At 38.6% G+C, this 16,429-nt stretch overlaps 2 protein-coding genes and 1 long non-coding RNA gene across 3 annotated transcripts; 2 read left to right on the forward strand and 1 right to left on the reverse strand.

Moving 5' to 3' along the window:
• The first annotated feature begins 425 nt into the window (after positions 1-425).
• LOC127532309 (type-2 ice-structuring protein-like) lies at positions 426-2,071 on the forward strand. The gene is made up of 6 exons (XM_051943808.1): positions 426-691; positions 769-804; positions 1,053-1,162; positions 1,244-1,378; positions 1,462-1,573; positions 1,666-2,071. The coding sequence occupies exons 1-6, from the start codon at positions 631-633 to the stop codon at positions 1,734-1,736; spliced, it is 525 nt and encodes a 174-aa protein (XP_051799768.1). The 5' UTR covers positions 426-630; the 3' UTR covers positions 1,737-2,071.
• A 4,186-nt stretch (positions 2,072-6,257) lies between these two features.
• Positions 6,258-7,308, forward strand: LOC127532310 (uncharacterized). Its single transcript, XR_007939687.1, has 4 exons — positions 6,258-6,298; positions 6,609-6,666; positions 6,877-6,971; positions 7,216-7,308. It is a non-coding gene; the product is annotated as an uncharacterized LOC127532310 (long non-coding RNA).
• Positions 7,309-8,638: 1,330 nt separating this feature from the next.
• Positions 8,639-13,131, reverse strand: LOC110972293 (uncharacterized). The gene is made up of 5 exons (XM_051944216.1): positions 13,041-13,131; positions 12,545-12,757; positions 10,945-11,229; positions 10,700-10,849; positions 8,639-10,174 (listed from the first exon to the last, which is right to left on the reverse strand). Exons 1-5 carry the CDS (start codon positions 13,129-13,131, stop codon positions 9,432-9,434), a joined length of 1,482 nt encoding a protein of 493 aa, XP_051800176.1. The 3' UTR covers positions 8,639-9,431.
• Positions 13,132-16,429: the final 3,298 nt, after the last annotated feature.

The following is a 16,429-nucleotide window of genomic DNA, read 5'->3' on the forward strand; positions in this document are numbered from 1 at the left end:
TATAAAGACAAGAAGGTGAATGTTCTGGAGTTGCTGAGTCACAGTCCAGACCTCAATCCAACTGAGAATTTGTATAAAATCAAATCATTTTTAAAAAGATGCCTTAAAAATGCAGTGTCCAGATGTGCAAACCTGACTTATCCACAAAGGCTCTGTGCTGTAACTGTCGCAAAAGGTGCATCTACTAAATACTGACTTGAAGTTCAAATGCAAGCTGCTTTTTAAATCTAACTCATAATAATAAATCTGATTTTAAACACACCAACCAGCACACATCATATTTAAATTTCTTGACTGTGCAGTGTTTAGCATTTTATAAATATATACCGTAAAAATATCAGTTTTAACACAGTCCTCTCCATCATTTAACCTTTGGAAAATAGATATTTGCACGTATTTCTACGTGTCTTTCTTTCTCAGTTCCTCATTTGTGGGTGATGAAGAGATAAGGAACTGTATTTATGAGGTGGTCTTTGGTTTGGAAGGCTGAGGAGGAAGAAGAGAAGATCATCCTACAGCAGGTCTGCAACAAACTCCCATCGTCTTCGGTAGTTTTCATTTCATCAAATGTAAGTTTCACTGACATATCTGCTTCTCCTGACTGAAGGCAACAATCTGCATCATCTCATCATGAAGACTCTGTCCGTGTGTTTGCTGCTTTGTGCCGTGACGACTCTGACCAGAGCTGCTGGTGAGTATTTGGTACAGCGTTAGCTACCTGAATACATCCACAAGAGATGAACTAACTGCTGTGTAATGTTTTAGCAGATGTTCAAGAAGCAGCAGTCGAAAACAATCAACTAGGTAGGTATTTAATCTTTTTATTTTTACGATAATGTAATACAATTTGAAGGGGACATTCTAAGTTTTTGTTGATATTTACAGTGGGTCTTCCAGATAAAATTTCATTGCACATATCTACAAATGTTGCCGCCACTTTGTGACTGAAATGAACGACTACCTCCTGACAACTTGTCGCTGTAATTAATTTGCATTTTGCTGAATTGAAAGACTCTATATGTCAGCTTCCTGTAAACTGCATTTCTCCTCAGCTGAGAGCCATCTGGTCAAGAGGTCGGTGTATTGTTCTGGTGGATGGTCTGCGTTCAACGGACGATGTTTTCGCTACATTCCAACACCAATGACTTGGGCTCAAGCTGAGGTAAATGCTCAGTTTATTGGGCTATTTTGCATATATTTACTGAGAGTCCTGCTATTGCTACATTTCACTCTTTCCCTGTAGAAAAACTGTCAGGCTCTTGGTGGAAACCTGGCATCAGTGCATGACTATAGGGAGCACCTCAAGCTTCAGAGGGTGATAAGAGACGCCACCTATTCGTACAGAAAAACCTGGATTGGAGGCTCAGATGCTCAGCAGGTACTCACTTTATCTTTACACAATGATTCTTAAACATTTCATAAAGATTTTGAATTCCTAATCTGTTGAATTCTGTCTTCCAGGAGAACGTTTTCTTCTGGAGTGATGGAACACCTTTCCGCTACACCAGCTGGTGTCCTGGAGAGCCGAACAACCATCTAGCCCCACAGCACTGCATCCAGATGAATTTTGGAAGTAAATCAAAGCACATTATTTCACCGCCACAGGCTTTATAATGTTGTGTACACAGTTTCAGATTTTGGTTTTACTATTTTCTGTTTTCACAGACACCAAGTGCTGGGACGACTTGCAGTGTTCGTATCGTCGTCCGTCTGTCTGCGCCAAGAGAATCCGATGACTCCTGGACATGAAGTACCAATAAAAACACAAACGCTGACTGTGTTGACATGATCTTACTTCTTTGTGTAATCTGTATCATTTCGAAAGCAAAGGCTCTTTATATCTCTTTAAAGCTTTATATTTTGTCTACTGCTGTAATGCAACCGAAGGAACAGAGCGACAAGTTACACAAACAGAAAGTGGATCATCTCTGAGGCCTGGTGCCTTTAAAAACAGTGAATGTGGAGCGAAAAGAAAGCTTTTAGCACGACTCTCCTTTCTTGTCTGCAACATTAAAAATTTCAAGTATTAAATCAAACTTGTCTCTGATTGTTCCCACCTACAAAGTTCTTTTAGTTCCCAGAATATTCTTCTTAAAGGTAAAGTACACACCCTGTCAAAAGTTTTAGGACACTGTCTCATTCAAATAAAGTAAAACCTGTCCTACAACTTTTGACAGGGGGTATATTTCATCATGTGGATGTGATCAGGGCAGGACTCTGATCATACATGTAAAGTTTCAGGCAGATTAGAGCATGTTCAGGGCATTTACACAGCATTTGAAATTTCATGGCGAAGGATCAAAATTCCAGAGGCCGCCACGGACACGCCCTTTGACTTTGGAAAAAGATTTTAATAACTTTGGATCATTAAGGCCTCCTGTATGTACTGGCCGAATATAAGGTGAATTGGAGTTTCCCCCGAGGGGGAGTTCGCTCTAGAAAAAAATGAAAAATGGGCAAAATCTGACATTCAATGTAAAATAGCTCACTTCCTGTTGGGTTTAGAATGTGGCTGTCACTGACTTTTTTGTTCAGCCTGATGTGCTGCATATGTGTACCAAATTTGGTAGATACACCCCCTGTCAAAAGTTGTAGGACAGGTTCTGCTTTATTTGAATGAGAAAGTGTCCTAAAACTTTTGACAGGGGGTGTACCTAAAGATATTTTAAAAATGTTTGGTGTTAACATAATTTACATTTTAACCTTTGCTTTCCGAGTGCAGAGACTATCTCTCCACTCCGCTTCATATTTAATTCGTAGGGGGAATGACCCCCCCCCGATTGCCAGGGTATGTGGATATCTTTTTAAGACACACCGGTTGACTGGCCACGCCTCACAGTTGACCTATTCACCTTATTCAGGAAGTGAGGCAGGGCGGCGCCATTTTTGAGATTGACTTCCGGTTGACCGTCTTCGCACTTGTAGTATCTGACCAGATGTGCTGTAAGACATGTGATTCTCATGACTTGAGACAAGTGATGTTGGTGTTGCTAGGCATGTGCTATATGTCAGAATGGAGTGTATCTTCTTGTTGAAAGAACTCAGTGTTGTATTAGTAGTTCCTGTGTCAAGGGAATTATCCTATGGATTTTGCCACAGGGTTTATCAATGAGGCGCTTGTTTTTTGGTCTTCTGATACAAATCACATGTTGTGACAATGGTTCCACTTGTTTAAAACATATAAAAGTGACCTCCGTATACTGTTCGGAGAGATCCCTTTGGCCGGATCCTCCCAGACAGTTTCTCTGTCTGATCGATGCTGTTCTTCCTTATAATAAACTTATTATTAAGCAAGTCAGTGTCACGGACATTTCTCCTTCACCTGCACATCACGGACATCAGAGAGAAACCACGACACACTACAACAACATCGAGTCCTCTCGCTACTGCAGCTACTTTTAACTGTTCTTTCAAGCGATTTTAACATGTTTGGCATCAATTGCGCTGTCCGTGGGTGCCACAACAACTGGGGAAAGATGAAGCTTTCTCTCTCTCAGAATTGTTTAGAGCACGGAAAGATTAGATCTGAATGCTGCGGACCAGCTCATGGCTATGTAAACATACAGCTCGCATCGGTCACTGTCAGCGCAGCTACAGCGATTCTACCAAAGTTCAGTTTCCACTAAAGACCTAGCTATGCCATCAGTGAGGTAAAAAGATACTCTCTGCTATTTTGAAACGTTGTTATGACTGCGGTTTGGTCGGAATCAGTTTTTTGTTGCTCCAGGGAATTAGCATTAGCTTGTGACAGGGCTAATAACACAGTAGGTTGTTGCTGGAGGTACGGACCCGTACCCGTAGCCTGTGGACTATGGATACGGCACTTGCCATTTGCCAATCAGATACGCGAGATCTGGTCACGTGACTCCCGGTAGACGCTAGCTGTACGGACCCGTAGCATCGGTACGACAGGTACGGACCCTAAACCTGACCCTAACACTAACCCTAACCTTAACCTTTGCTTACCTTTCAACAGTTTGCAGTGGTTAGCAGCTTCTTGACTCGCGAGACTCGCGTACGGGTCCATATCTGTCTGGCAAATGGAAAGTGCCGTACCCGTAGCCTGTGGGCTACGGATACGGACCCATATCCGTAGACACTACCAACACAGTAAACTGCAGGAGCTGTTTCAGAAATGACAATAACAACCTCCGTTTGCACAACCACATCATATATACATGAATCAAATAAAGTTTTATTCAAATCAACTTACCTTCCATAATATCGCAGCAGCGTGACAGCAGGACCGTCCCAACCCAGCGATACAGGAGCATCCTGTGGTCTCCACCACTCCATCAGCTGTCACCAACACCCACGCCATGTGTGTGGAGGTACTAGCCTGACTCGGGCTGACATTAGCTTTAAGAAACGTATATTCCCGTTCTTGATGTAACAGAACAGCGCCGACTTTACCACTGTGCAAATATTGATAGGCTTCAGTGCTCTTATAATTCCTCATAGCCGAGCGTTCAACACCAAGAGACAACACGAAATAGTTAAAAATATCGCCATACATGACTTGTGGCCACTTTTTCATGTCATCCTCCCACTCTGTAATAAGTCGCGGATGCGGCAGACTTGATCCATTTCTGTTTTTTAAAGAGGTTTCCGTTTCTTCCCACATCACTCTCTCAGTTGTAAACACCGGCATGATCGAGTTACCGGAAGTGCTACTCAAAACAGGAAGTCCCGCCCGTTGGAAAATGGGCGGAGCTGAATAAGGTGAATACAGCATCTAAACTGGCGTAGTTTGATTGAAACATGCCTCAGAGCAGACGGAAAAGGACTGGAGAGTAAGTTCCCTCTCTTACAAAACAAAGGTTATCACGTAACTGTACATTTTCTATCATCTCAAGACTATCCCTAAATTATGTTACATTTTTCATATGTATGGGGTAACTCTTAAAGACACCCCGTGAGGAGATGTTGCTCTCCAAAACATTGATTTAAAACAAATGAACTACATGCAGATGTGTTTATTCACAAATCAACCAGGTGGAGGTTGGTTGTTGCACAATGCAAAGACCAAGCCTGAGGCAGAATGGCTGCGGGCCAGTCTGCAATATAAAAGACTGACCCAAAGAACCCAGTTAAAATCCAAGATAATGCAAATCTGTAAAGAGAGTGTCCACTCAGATCAAGAGGATCAGGGAAGATAATGAAGGTGGACAGAGGCCAGGCTAGAGTTTACATTTATTCTTTGTGGGGCATAAAACAGGCAGAGAACGGCCTCCAAAAGTGGCTCAGCATTATGGAAAACATCTCCCAGAAACAGTGACACAGTGAAAATAATGCAGCACAGTTAGGAAGATAACTTAAGCAAACTTTTCTTCAACTTCCCTTTTTAATTCATTTACTTCTGTTTGTATGAAATACAACATAGCAATGGAACATCAAGGTGGCTGAGTAACTGAGTCAAACTTTACTTAGAAATCATATTTAGAACAAGTAAAGAATCTGTTTTAAAGGATCCATTCTGTTTATTTGATAATCAACAACAGCAGCACTTTTATTGAAATAGACAAGGAGCTGGAACTACTCAGAAATGACACTAAAGTTCCTCAGAAATGACCTGCAGCAATGAAATACCATCGAGATTGACTGGATAATATTAACAAATTTATCTGAGTCATGTTGAAAAAGTGAAGGAAGTAGAGGTACTGGGTCATACATTCATCCACACAAGTTTTTATATCTACCCGTATGATTGAACTGAAATTTATTTGTGTGCTTTATATCAAAAAGAGACAAAAGAAGCAGATATATGCTGGAACAGACACACATATATATCCCACAAAAAAAGCTTTGCATGCTATTCTGTATAAAACAACAAGATACCACTTTGCTACAACATTAAAAAGAAAAAGAAAAGAAGCCTGATAAATGTTGGAGCACATTCGTTGTTCAGATGAGATCAGGATACATTTGTTTAGCTCAGTTGAAGTCCAGTATTTCTGGTGTGAATATGGCGAGGACTACCACAGTAAATGCATAGTAATGACAGTGGAGCACAGAGGTGGGAGTGGGATGATATGGGGGTCCATGAATTTAAAAAATGTTCAGGAGATGATTTTATTAGATGCACCATGAATATCTGTGATTATTTCAAAATATGGGCTAACAAGGTAACTCCCAGTCTACAGAAATTTGGCAGAAGAGCAAAACTCCAGCATGAAAACCATTCCTAGCAACAAAAATACAGCACCCCCCTCCCCCATCTTGCCTCAAAATGGTTTGATCCTGCTCAACTTTCCCAACTGAGCCTCTACCTGCAGAGCTAAGCGCTGCCCCACAGAAGGTAATGTGCCGTAGTGGTGAGAGTACCTGGTTTGAACTTCTACCACTCAGTACCAACACATTATTATCGTTACCAGTCCTCATTTTTGCTGCATTTAATCAAAGGTTACTGTTTATGTTGTTAGGTAGGAGTTAGCTTACGTTTTTTCTAGCTAGCAAACGTTACAGGTGGTCAGTGTGTGTTTGAATTGGACTGAGAAGCTCGCTGTTGTGTCAGTGCATGAATTAATATTAAAGCCAAGGTGCTACTGACTAGCTAACTGACCGGATGCCCATTAACAATATAACTCCTATTGTGTGTGTCTGTGCAGACAGACAGCCTCATCATGGACATAAGATTGTTTTTTCGAAGAAAAGAGCCAGGTTCAGGTAAGAGTGTAAGATGAAATGGTTTATCTATCAAGAGTAATGTTGTAAGTTGGATCAATGTATCAGTGTTTATATCTGTTATCAGATATAAAACGCATTGTTTGGTTATTTGCCTTTAGATTGACATTACAAAGAGAGAGAGAGAGAGAGGACGTTATTTATTTGTATTCTTATTGGTATTTTTTCATATTTATATAATTTTTCCTCTAGCTGAATACAATCTATTTGTGTATGATTGTCAGTCCAAAGAGGGAGAGATGAAAAAGGGGAAGGAGAGGAGAGAGTGCAAAGTCAGGAAGAACCAGGTAAGAAAACAAACAGAGAATAGTGGCAAGCAAAACAGTAACTGTTAAGATGACAAAGAAAAACATCCTTTCACAATATAATTTTTCATATATGTCATGGAGGTTATGTGTTCTCCCCACATTAAATGCTTCCCAGAAGCACACTTAACAGATATCAGTGGACTTCATTCTAAACAGAACATCTTCATTACATTTTCCTAATTATCTATTTGTTTTTCCTATTTGTTTAATTTCACTATAAAAGGAAGAGAACAAGGAGAGACTCTGGGAGATGAGAGCGTGCAGACCAGGGAAAGAAATGCTGTGCATCACATTTCAAATAAAAGTCAAAAAATAAGTCCTAGGTCCTTTTTTTTTGTTTTTGTTTTTTTGGTGCTTGGTATAGGAGGCTGGTTTACTTCAGAAACATACATGCTGTTTATGTGTATGTTGAGGAGCTGCTGTATCTAAATGAGTCGTCTTGTCCCAGAAATTAGGACTACGATATGTTTCTTTTAAGATTCCAGTGCATTCCTCCTTTGCGGTGATTCTGCATTTAAATAAACTTTATCAGATTGGATGGTTTAGTCACAGACCTTTTCAAAAAGTGTTATGCTTTTCTTTCACATATGTGGAAGTGAAACTGCATTAAAACGTACAAAACAATGAAGAAATTTATCTTGCCTGGCTGGGCACCTCTGGGTGCTCAGCACCCCTAAACCTCTGATCCTAGAATCGCCCCTGATGGTCGCCAGTCAGAAATGACTGTTGGACACATTCCTGATTTGTTTCCCATCTCCACGACGAAGCTGCAAGTCAATCAATGTCTTTTCCAATATTACTTTTCCTAATTGTTTGAGCAAAATCAGTCATGGTATCATGTTTTGTGTGACTCCTCACCAGCATTGCTTCCTACTCTTCTATTCGTGTCTTATTTCAGCTTCCTTAATTTGTTTTTTAATGACATATTTTGCTTTTCCACAAGCATTTTAGCATGTTATGTCATATAGTTTTCTGAGTGATACCTAGCACAAAGAAATTCCTTTGGGTTTAATAAGGTTCTGTCTTATCTTGAAACATGACGTAAATGAGGCGATCTTGAACTGTCCCTGTCTTTGTAACTGTCGCTGACATGTGCTGAAGTTTACCAAGAAGAACTCTGCCCTCTGCTGTCAACGATGCTGGGAAATGATTTAAGGAACAGATGGAAAGAAGCTCACAGATCATGACAAAGGCCGTACAATAATAAGACAATGAAAAAAAATAGAAAAAGCCATCAATGAGATGGTAATGAAATGATGCTTTGTAGGTTCTTTAAATTATTTCACAGACAAACAAAACCTGGCAGATCAGCAAATTCAGACTGAGCCACTCTAACATTTCAGGATTCAGGGACAGCAGATAAATGTGAGGTAGAAGAAAAAACTAGTTCTGACACAATCATTTGTGTTGTATTTTAAAATCTTGTTACATTACCTCTTGTGTTAAATCTGCATCTTCAAGCTGTGACACAACTGTAGTGGAGGATGATTCTTTTTTTTAATGAAAGGTGGGTATTCACAAGGAAGACACTTTAGATTCTTCAAATAGATATTTGAATAAAATATTACCTGTTGGCTTCTAAAAACTAAATAAACAATAATATAATTTTAATAATATACAGAAACTCAGCAAAGCTACTGGACTGGTTGAATTCCAGGGTCAACAATGAACTTTAATGTGGAAAAAAAACAGCAGCTCAGTGATTAAAATGCCAATAAATCAGGCTTATTGTAGCATTCTGTATGTTTTTTTTGTTGTCAGCTTATTAAAAATGCTACAAAAACGTGATCAGACAAAGTACTAACTAATACCAGCAGAAATACTCTTCTAAAACACAAAGAAATCTTCATGGGGAAAAAAGACCAAAACTGGAACCAACGACCACAACAAAAATCAATATTTGTTCAGATAGTGATTTGATCTCTCACAATGTGTACTGTAACTATAAAATCACAGTTCCATTGTATTTAAATATGCAAAAATAAAACTAACATTATTTTACAGACAGTTTTTGACAGTTTTTCTTCCAACGTTGCTCCCACATTTTCACACTTTTGACATTTTTTCCCCACAGTGCAGTAAATAAAAAGATTTAACCAAGAATGTAAAAAAAAAAAAAAAATGGCTTGACACAAAATCTGTCACCAAAATCAGTCGTTTCCCTTCATCTTAGTTTGAGTTTCATCATCGTCACTTCATTAAAATCATCCTCTGACACTCTGATTCTGTCGTCCAATTTCTTAAATATATTTTTTCTGTAACTTTTCACTGGCTTTGTAATTAAATTAAAGATTTAAGATTTGTAAGTTAAAATTGTTATAAGAATAATGTAAAAAAAAAAGTAATTCAACTTTTCTATTTGAGTGACGTAAAATCAGTCAAGAAAAACCCTGTTCACAACAATCAACCCTGTTTCCATCCATCTTAACTTGAGTTTCATCAAAGATCTTCATCGGACTCGCTCTGATTTTCACTCCTGTTCATCTCCAATCTATTAATTATCTCCTCCTTTTCTTTAGCTGCTTTCATTTTCCTCTGTATCATAACATCCGCTTCTTTAATAGATTTTTCCAGAGCCTTCTCTAGTCTATCTAGATGTTTCTGAAGTTCTTCTTTCTTCCTCTCCAGATCTTTCTCATCTTCTTCTGTCTGTGTTTCTTCCTTTTCCTTCTTTAACTGAAGTTTTCTCTCCACATCTTCCAGCTGTTTTTTGAGATCTTTTATCTGCTCCTCTTGTTTTGTCTTGTTTACCATCAGTCTAGTAGCTAGTCTTTCACATTCTCTCTCCTTTCTTTCTTTAGGCTGTAGCTTTGACTTCAATTTTTCCATCTCTTTGTTCAGATTAGACTGAACCTCCTGCAGATTCTTCTCTCCTTCTTCTGCCTGCAGATTATTTTCCATATTTCTTACTTCTGTCAGCTGCTCTTGTTGTCTTTCTTCATCCATCACACTGCTTGTGTTTTCTCTTACAGCTGCAGACTGTTTCTCTGTTTCTTCTTGTGTTTGGGTCAGATGATTATTAGTTTGACTCCGGTGTGTTTCATCTTCTATCTGAATGTTAGATCCTGTTCTTTCACTCGAGGGATTTCTGTCCACATTTTCTGCTGCCTTTCTTTCAATCAGAGACTCTGTTAAAGCACCATTTCCTCCAGAGCTGTTCGTCTTCTGGTGCTGCATCTTCTCTGTGTGCACAAACAAGAAACAGTTTTTGACTTTTTTGTGCTCGTTCTGTGTTATTTTCTTGCAAATGTGTGAAGAGAAATAAAGAGGAAAGAGTTGCAAAAGCACAGTAGAGATGTTATAAAAAGACTTTTGGCAGGATTTAAGAAAACCTGAACATGTGTAGATTCAGGCTCAGACTATTGTCTTTACTTCCAGACTTACTCTGTACTGAATTGTGGAAAACAGCCTTCAGGTACGTAGAATCATACAGAAGGATATTTGGTGTGGATGTAAAATTGATTTGTTGCATCAATAACAGAACTCAGATAGATTTCTCAGCCCTGAAAATTTCCTCTATCTGTTGAAGTTTTGAGCCTCAGAAATGATCGAAAAATTAAAAAGCTCAACGTCTGGACCCAACTCGATGTGCTTCAAGAGCCTGTAACTCTGAATATATTCATAACATGAAGGTAAAACTTTGGGGTCAGGTGGGAACTTTTTTCAGATTTGCTTGATTTTATATACGATGGCTCTCCTGAACTTACTCAGTTTGATTTGTCTCCATTTCCACACACAGACGACGACTCCAAGAGTTAGCATGATACCAACAATCAAACCGATGGTGGCAGCAACTAAACTGGAACTAGATAAACTGGAACTAGAGCTGGGACAAGGCAGGTTAGTGAAGACATAATCTGAAATGACAAAGTGCATCAAAGAAGTTAATTCATGTAAGATGCAAACACAGTTGTGAAACGATATAAAAGTGATAATGATTGTCTTCATCTACCTGGAACATGAATCCATGTCTCTCTGCTCTGCTTGATGTTGTTCTGCTGGACTCTGCAGGTCAACTTGTTGCTGTGTCTCTTCTCCACAGTCACTCTGCTGCTGACAGCATAGAGGCCATCAGGACCTCTGACTGTCTCTGTAGGTCCAGCAGAGAGGAGGTTTCCTTCACCGTCCAGCCACAACACCTCAGGCTCTGGATACCAGCCTGCAGACTCACACTCCAACTCCACTGCACTGCTGTTTCTGCTGATCTCTGATATGTTCACCAGTGAGGAAGCAGCACCTGATGATGGGAGACAAGAAGCTCTGAAAAGTGGTTTTATGCATTCCTGGACAACTTCTGTCTTTCCTAAACACAGAACTTTATCACAGGTTACATTAGTGACAGCCCTGTCTGGTACATCAGGTGTGTGGGAGCTCATCCAGCTTTAATGGAACACTTTGATCTCCTTTTTATCCAGATGTTCAAAAAGAACATCACAGTCAGGATAAAAAGTGTTGATAGCTTGGCCTTGATGTGAAATATTAAATCTGTATAACACACAGTGTTAACTGCTGCATCATGATGCTGCCACCGCCGTGCTTCATGGTGGGGATGGTGTGTTTGTGATAATATTCAGTGTTTGTCGTCCACCAAACATACTGAACAGTTTGATGGCCAGAAAATTTAATTTTGGTCTCATAAGACCAAAGACCTTTCTTCCAGTTGACTTCAGAGTCTTCCACATGTCTTCTGGTAAACTTTAGTCAAGAGTTAATGAGTTTTTTTCAACAGCGTCTTTCTCTTTGTCACTCTCCCATTAAAGTTTTAACTGGTAAAGAAAATACAACAGTTGTTGTATTTAGAGTCTCTGCCATCTCAACCATTGTAGCTTGTAACTCCTTCAGAGGAGTCATGTGTGTCTTGGTGGCCTTCCTCACTCCTCTCATTGTTGCTCGGTGACTTGGTCAGTTTCTGGGGATGACCTGCTTCAGACAAATTTAAACATCTGACAGTCCTTCTGTTTCTTATTGATGTGTTCAACTGTACTACACGGGATATTCAGCGACCTAGAATATTTTAGTATCCATCCATTGACTCATTCTTTCCAGTAACATTTTCACTGAATTATTCGGAGTTTTCTTTTGTATTTGAAGTGTAATTATATCCAGAAGTACTGATTCACCAGTGATTGGCCTTTCCAGATACAGATGTCTTTATACTACCATCACTGAGAAACATTCAGTACACTCTCTGATCTTTATTTCAGTTTAAACTGTGTGACTTTGAAAACACCAAATGGCTGAGTCAAATTAGATGAGTCATTTTAAAGAGGGTGAAGAATGATGCAGTTGTATGTGCGGTATTTAAATTTTTTTTATTAATTGATAGAACTTTGTAGAAATCAGTTTTGTCTTTGAAATTAAATTATTTTGTATTTTTTTATGCAAGTTCTGTTAAAAATCAAGCATGATTCAGTGTTAAAAAGCAATAAAAAGGGAAACTGTGAAGTGGGTGAATACTTTTCATAGACGCTGCACCGAGTAAGGATCACAATCGTTCTCATAAAAACATTCATTTCAAATAAAATTAATCTCATCACATTATTTTCACTTACCAACAACAAGCTGAATACGAGAGTCTCTACCCAGCTCTACAACGAAGCATCTGTAAGTTCCCTGATCAGAAAGTTTCACTGAGGAGAGTTTCAGTGAAATATTTCCGTGCTTCAGTTCATCAGTGAACACTGATGTTCTATTGCTGTAAAGTACATTTTTTTTAATGCTAATTCTGCGCCACGCCACACCAGGACAAATCTCGGGTTCAGATCAGGCCTCGCCCACTCCACAGTCATGGCAAAAGCATTCAGGACAGGCTTCAGGTAGCACGGCAGAATAATGTCCTCACCAATCAGTGCCACTATTGGATGCAGTGGACCAATCACCTGCGACTCACCTGACAGGAAAGAGGTTTTAGTTTGTAATTTCCACAGCAAAGACCAAATACACATTTAAAACAGTCATACTGTTGCACTTGGATGCCACACTGTATCTGCAGCATTACCAGGTTAATTCCACATGTAAACATAAACCACATGAAAGTGTTTAATTTACCTCTACATGAGTACATCTGTGTGAGGATGACAGCAATGTAGAAAACCAGAATGCTGGATGCAGCAGACTGTCTTAGTTTCCCATAAGCCATCTTGGAGATCTGCAAATGGAAACATAACAGCAAGAAAGCCTGATATAAATGGAAAAATGAAAGAAAGCACATTTAATGTGTTTCACCTAAATGCATGTGGGGCCCTGGAGACCCTGAAACTTTTCTTACCATCTTAAAAAAAGCTTAAGTTGTCCTGTCCTTGTGAACATTTCAAGTCTTGAAAGAATAGGCAGCAGGGAAACAAAATTTGAATAACTTTCTCAATTAATCATCAACTAAAATAATTGATTAATGTCGGTCACAAATTAAGTGATGTGGACATTATTTATGTCTATATAGTTGTGTTAAGTCATTAACTTACAAATGTTGTTCTAGTCACCCTTAACTTGTCTTTAACACATGAACTCCGGCTGTTATCCATTACTCGTCACAGAAGTCTTTGTCATGGTGCCCACTGCTAGCTAAATTCCCACAATGCTCTCTGCTTGACAACATGAACTGTCTGTAGCAGCAAAAGTCTCCAACCTGCTTGAGCAACCAAATACAACAGGTAATCCACAATACATTTTCCACAAAAGCCCTTTGTTTTCTGTTTTATTGATTTTTTTAAAAAATCTTGTATATTTTTATACCATAAACAATCATCTGCCTGCTTCACCATCTATCTGAAGCTGTCTGTATCATTGTAGTATTTGGGGTTAGTTTGTGTGCACCACCAGGACTGAAAAAAATCCACACAAGACAACAATCAGGAGACATATTTTTTCCTTTGTTTGCTGTATAATCTGCTTAAATCTGTTGAATATTTATCTGCTCTACAAACACGATCAGTACTACTCTTACTACTTAAACAACACTATCCCTGTGAAATCCCTATTAATGAATTTATTGCCTTTAGGAGATTTCGTAAGAGGAACAAGTTGGATTTTTATCTCATAGCTGCCTAACTGACCTCAAATTTAAATAATAGGCAGCGGCTTCACAAGGATTCATTTAAAAACTGTAGGATTAATCCACCCCCCATACTATTCATGGCTACATATCCAGAAGTGGAATGGGTTGGATTCATTTCACAAAAGATTGTCTTTTTTAAATAGTTCAAATAAAAAGGAGAAACATGTAAAAAGCTTTGCTATACAAACACAAATGCACAGTTGCAGAACATGTGACAAAAGAGCAGCGTTCCACTTTTAAATGTACATTTATGCTGTGACTATTCCTGTCACTCCCACTGTGTAGCTGTGGATGACCTGCTCACTGCGCCCCCTGCTGCTTTAAAGCTGCACTTCAGTTCATGGTCAGTTCAACTGCACGCACAGGTGGAGATTGAACTGAAGCGTGACTTCATTTTCATCTCAGTTTCAGCCTTATTTAATGAGAATAACTGCACAAAACAAACGTCCATACTCTTTGCCCTTCACTGTTTGTTATCGCCCTTGAATTTAGTTTCGCTTTCATTTGCAGCAAAAACATCGACAATGTGGACAAAAAATATGGTAGATCTACAGCCAAGCATTCTTATTCATAACGTTACACCGACTGACTTAGTTGTTTAAATATTATTTCTATGTTCATCCACATATTAGCGCGTGAAATAAAGTTTCTTATCAGCTGATCCCAACGTCCAGTGAAAATAAACATACTGTTAAAATAAAATGCGGACTGTAATGTCTTGATTCGATAATATAAATATCTATCTGTACATATGATTATAACATTTAGCAGATTATCTTCATACCTGTTGTGGGTTTCTGAAAGTCTCCAGGGGAAGTTAAAAACAGCCAAAGTCCATAAAAAGGGGAGGAGCAGCTGCTTCCTGAGTTTACAGTTTGCAGGTGAAACCATCAGATTGGTTCATTCTGGAGGATAGTTTACTCTGTAATATAAGCGGGCCTGCATGTAGAGACAAATATTAAAGTAATCACAAAATTACAGAAGATAAACCCACTGGTACAATATAAATATGTATATAACATGTTATGCACACAAACGCACACGACTGCAGCTCTTTTATGATAAACACTGAACTTTAGTTTCATTTAGTCTCTTTGCTCCTCAATTTTTTTCTATTTTATTTTAAAGTAAGTTAATTTAGTGAGAAATGCAAAGAAAATAGCAGTAGACAGTATTCGTCTTATATTCCTGTTGAAGTTCAGCACACGTCAGTTACAAAAACAGGAACACTTAATGCAGTGTATCTCATGTCTTTAAATATGATTAGATAGAAATTTATTCACCCCAAAGGGTATTACTGTGTTAGATATAAACAAAAATAAAATGACAAAACATTAGAAAATGCTAAAATGAACACTATCTTAAAATGCATACACGTGTATGTGCATTAAATAATTGTACATGATTTAAAAAGCAGAATAAATAAAAGATTTAGAATAAGATAAGAGTGCAAATTAAAGTTTAATGCCCAACTTTCTTAAGAAGTTACTGCACAGTGGTCTGGAATCGTTTATTGAATTTTTGTCTGGGTGTAATGAAGTTGCAGATGTCTGTCGTTTTAGCAGAAGCTGCTTCAACTCAGAGATGAAGGAAGGTTGCTTTTCAAACAGCTATCTGTAGCACTGTCAAGCTGATTTACTGCCATAACAGAGCAGCCTGAGGATGAGGCAGACCTGAAGGGGCCTGTTGGGTGTGGGGTGTTTCGCCTGGTCAGTGTGCCTGGAGATTCTTCATCTCCAGACTGCTCTGAAACAATCACGAACATGCAAATACAACTGTCCTATTGGGGATTGTGCAATATTTGTAGAATATACATGTCTGTTTGGGTGTGTCTGAAATGTGTGTTTTTAAGTGTATATTTTATATTGTGTGATATTTATTATCTTTTTATTTTTTAACACTGTTTCTCTTAAGATTGCACTTAATTTCATTGCACAGATTGCAACAACAATAGAAGATACTGAATTGAATTTAATTGAACTCTGCCACCTGCTGTCAGGGATCGAGTATTTTCACAGTGAAAAGATTTTTACTGAAGACAGGGATAAGAAACTCAGAGATAATGACCCCAAAAGGTATGGTTTTTGTTTGTTTTTTGTTGTTTGTTTGTTTTTTCATTTCTCAGCAAGTTAATTTGGTCTCCAATTTCTTCTTCTACTTCTTCTTCTTCTTCTTCTTCTTCTTCTTCTTCAGGTGCTGACAGTTGAATGTAATCCTGAGGAGCAAAGAGACTGAATGAAACTAAAGTTCAGTGTTTATCATAAAAGAGCTGCAGTCGTGTGTGTTTGTGTGCATACTTCAACATGTTATATATTTATATTGTACCAGTGAGTTTATCTTCTGTAATTTTGGATATTACTTTGATATCTGTCTCTACATGCAG

The sequence above is a fragment of the Acanthochromis polyacanthus genome, chromosome 23 (genome assembly GCF_021347895.1).
Source record: "Acanthochromis polyacanthus isolate Apoly-LR-REF ecotype Palm Island chromosome 23, KAUST_Apoly_ChrSc, whole genome shotgun sequence".
In the NCBI taxonomy this organism is placed as follows: Eukaryota; Metazoa; Chordata; class Actinopteri; family Pomacentridae; genus Acanthochromis; species Acanthochromis polyacanthus.

Bases quoted from the DNA above. Each gene is read 5' to 3' on its own strand.
- LOC127532309 (XM_051943808.1), top strand. From the start codon at position 631: ATGAAGACTCTGTCCGTGTGTTTGCTGCTTTGTGCCGTGACGACTCTG. The intron at 692-768 runs GTGAGTATTTGG...ATGTTTTAGCAG, and splicing joins GACTCTGACCAGAGCTGCTG to ATGTTCAAGAAGCAGCAGTC. The intron at 805-1,052 runs GTAGGTATTTAA...ATTTCTCCTCAG, and splicing joins AGTCGAAAACAATCAACTAG to CTGAGAGCCATCTGGTCAAG.
- LOC110972293 (XM_051944216.1), bottom strand. From the start codon at position 13,131: ATGGCTTATGGGAAACTAAGACAGTCTGCTGCATCCAGCATTCTGGTT. The intron at 11,230-12,544 runs GTAAGTGAAAAT...TCCCATCATCAG, and splicing joins TCGTATTCAGCTTGTTGTTG to GTGCTGCTTCCTCACTGGTG. The intron at 10,175-10,699 runs GTAAGTTCAGGA...TTGTGCACACAG, and splicing joins ATGGAGACAAATCAAACTGA to AGAAGATGCAGCACCAGAAG.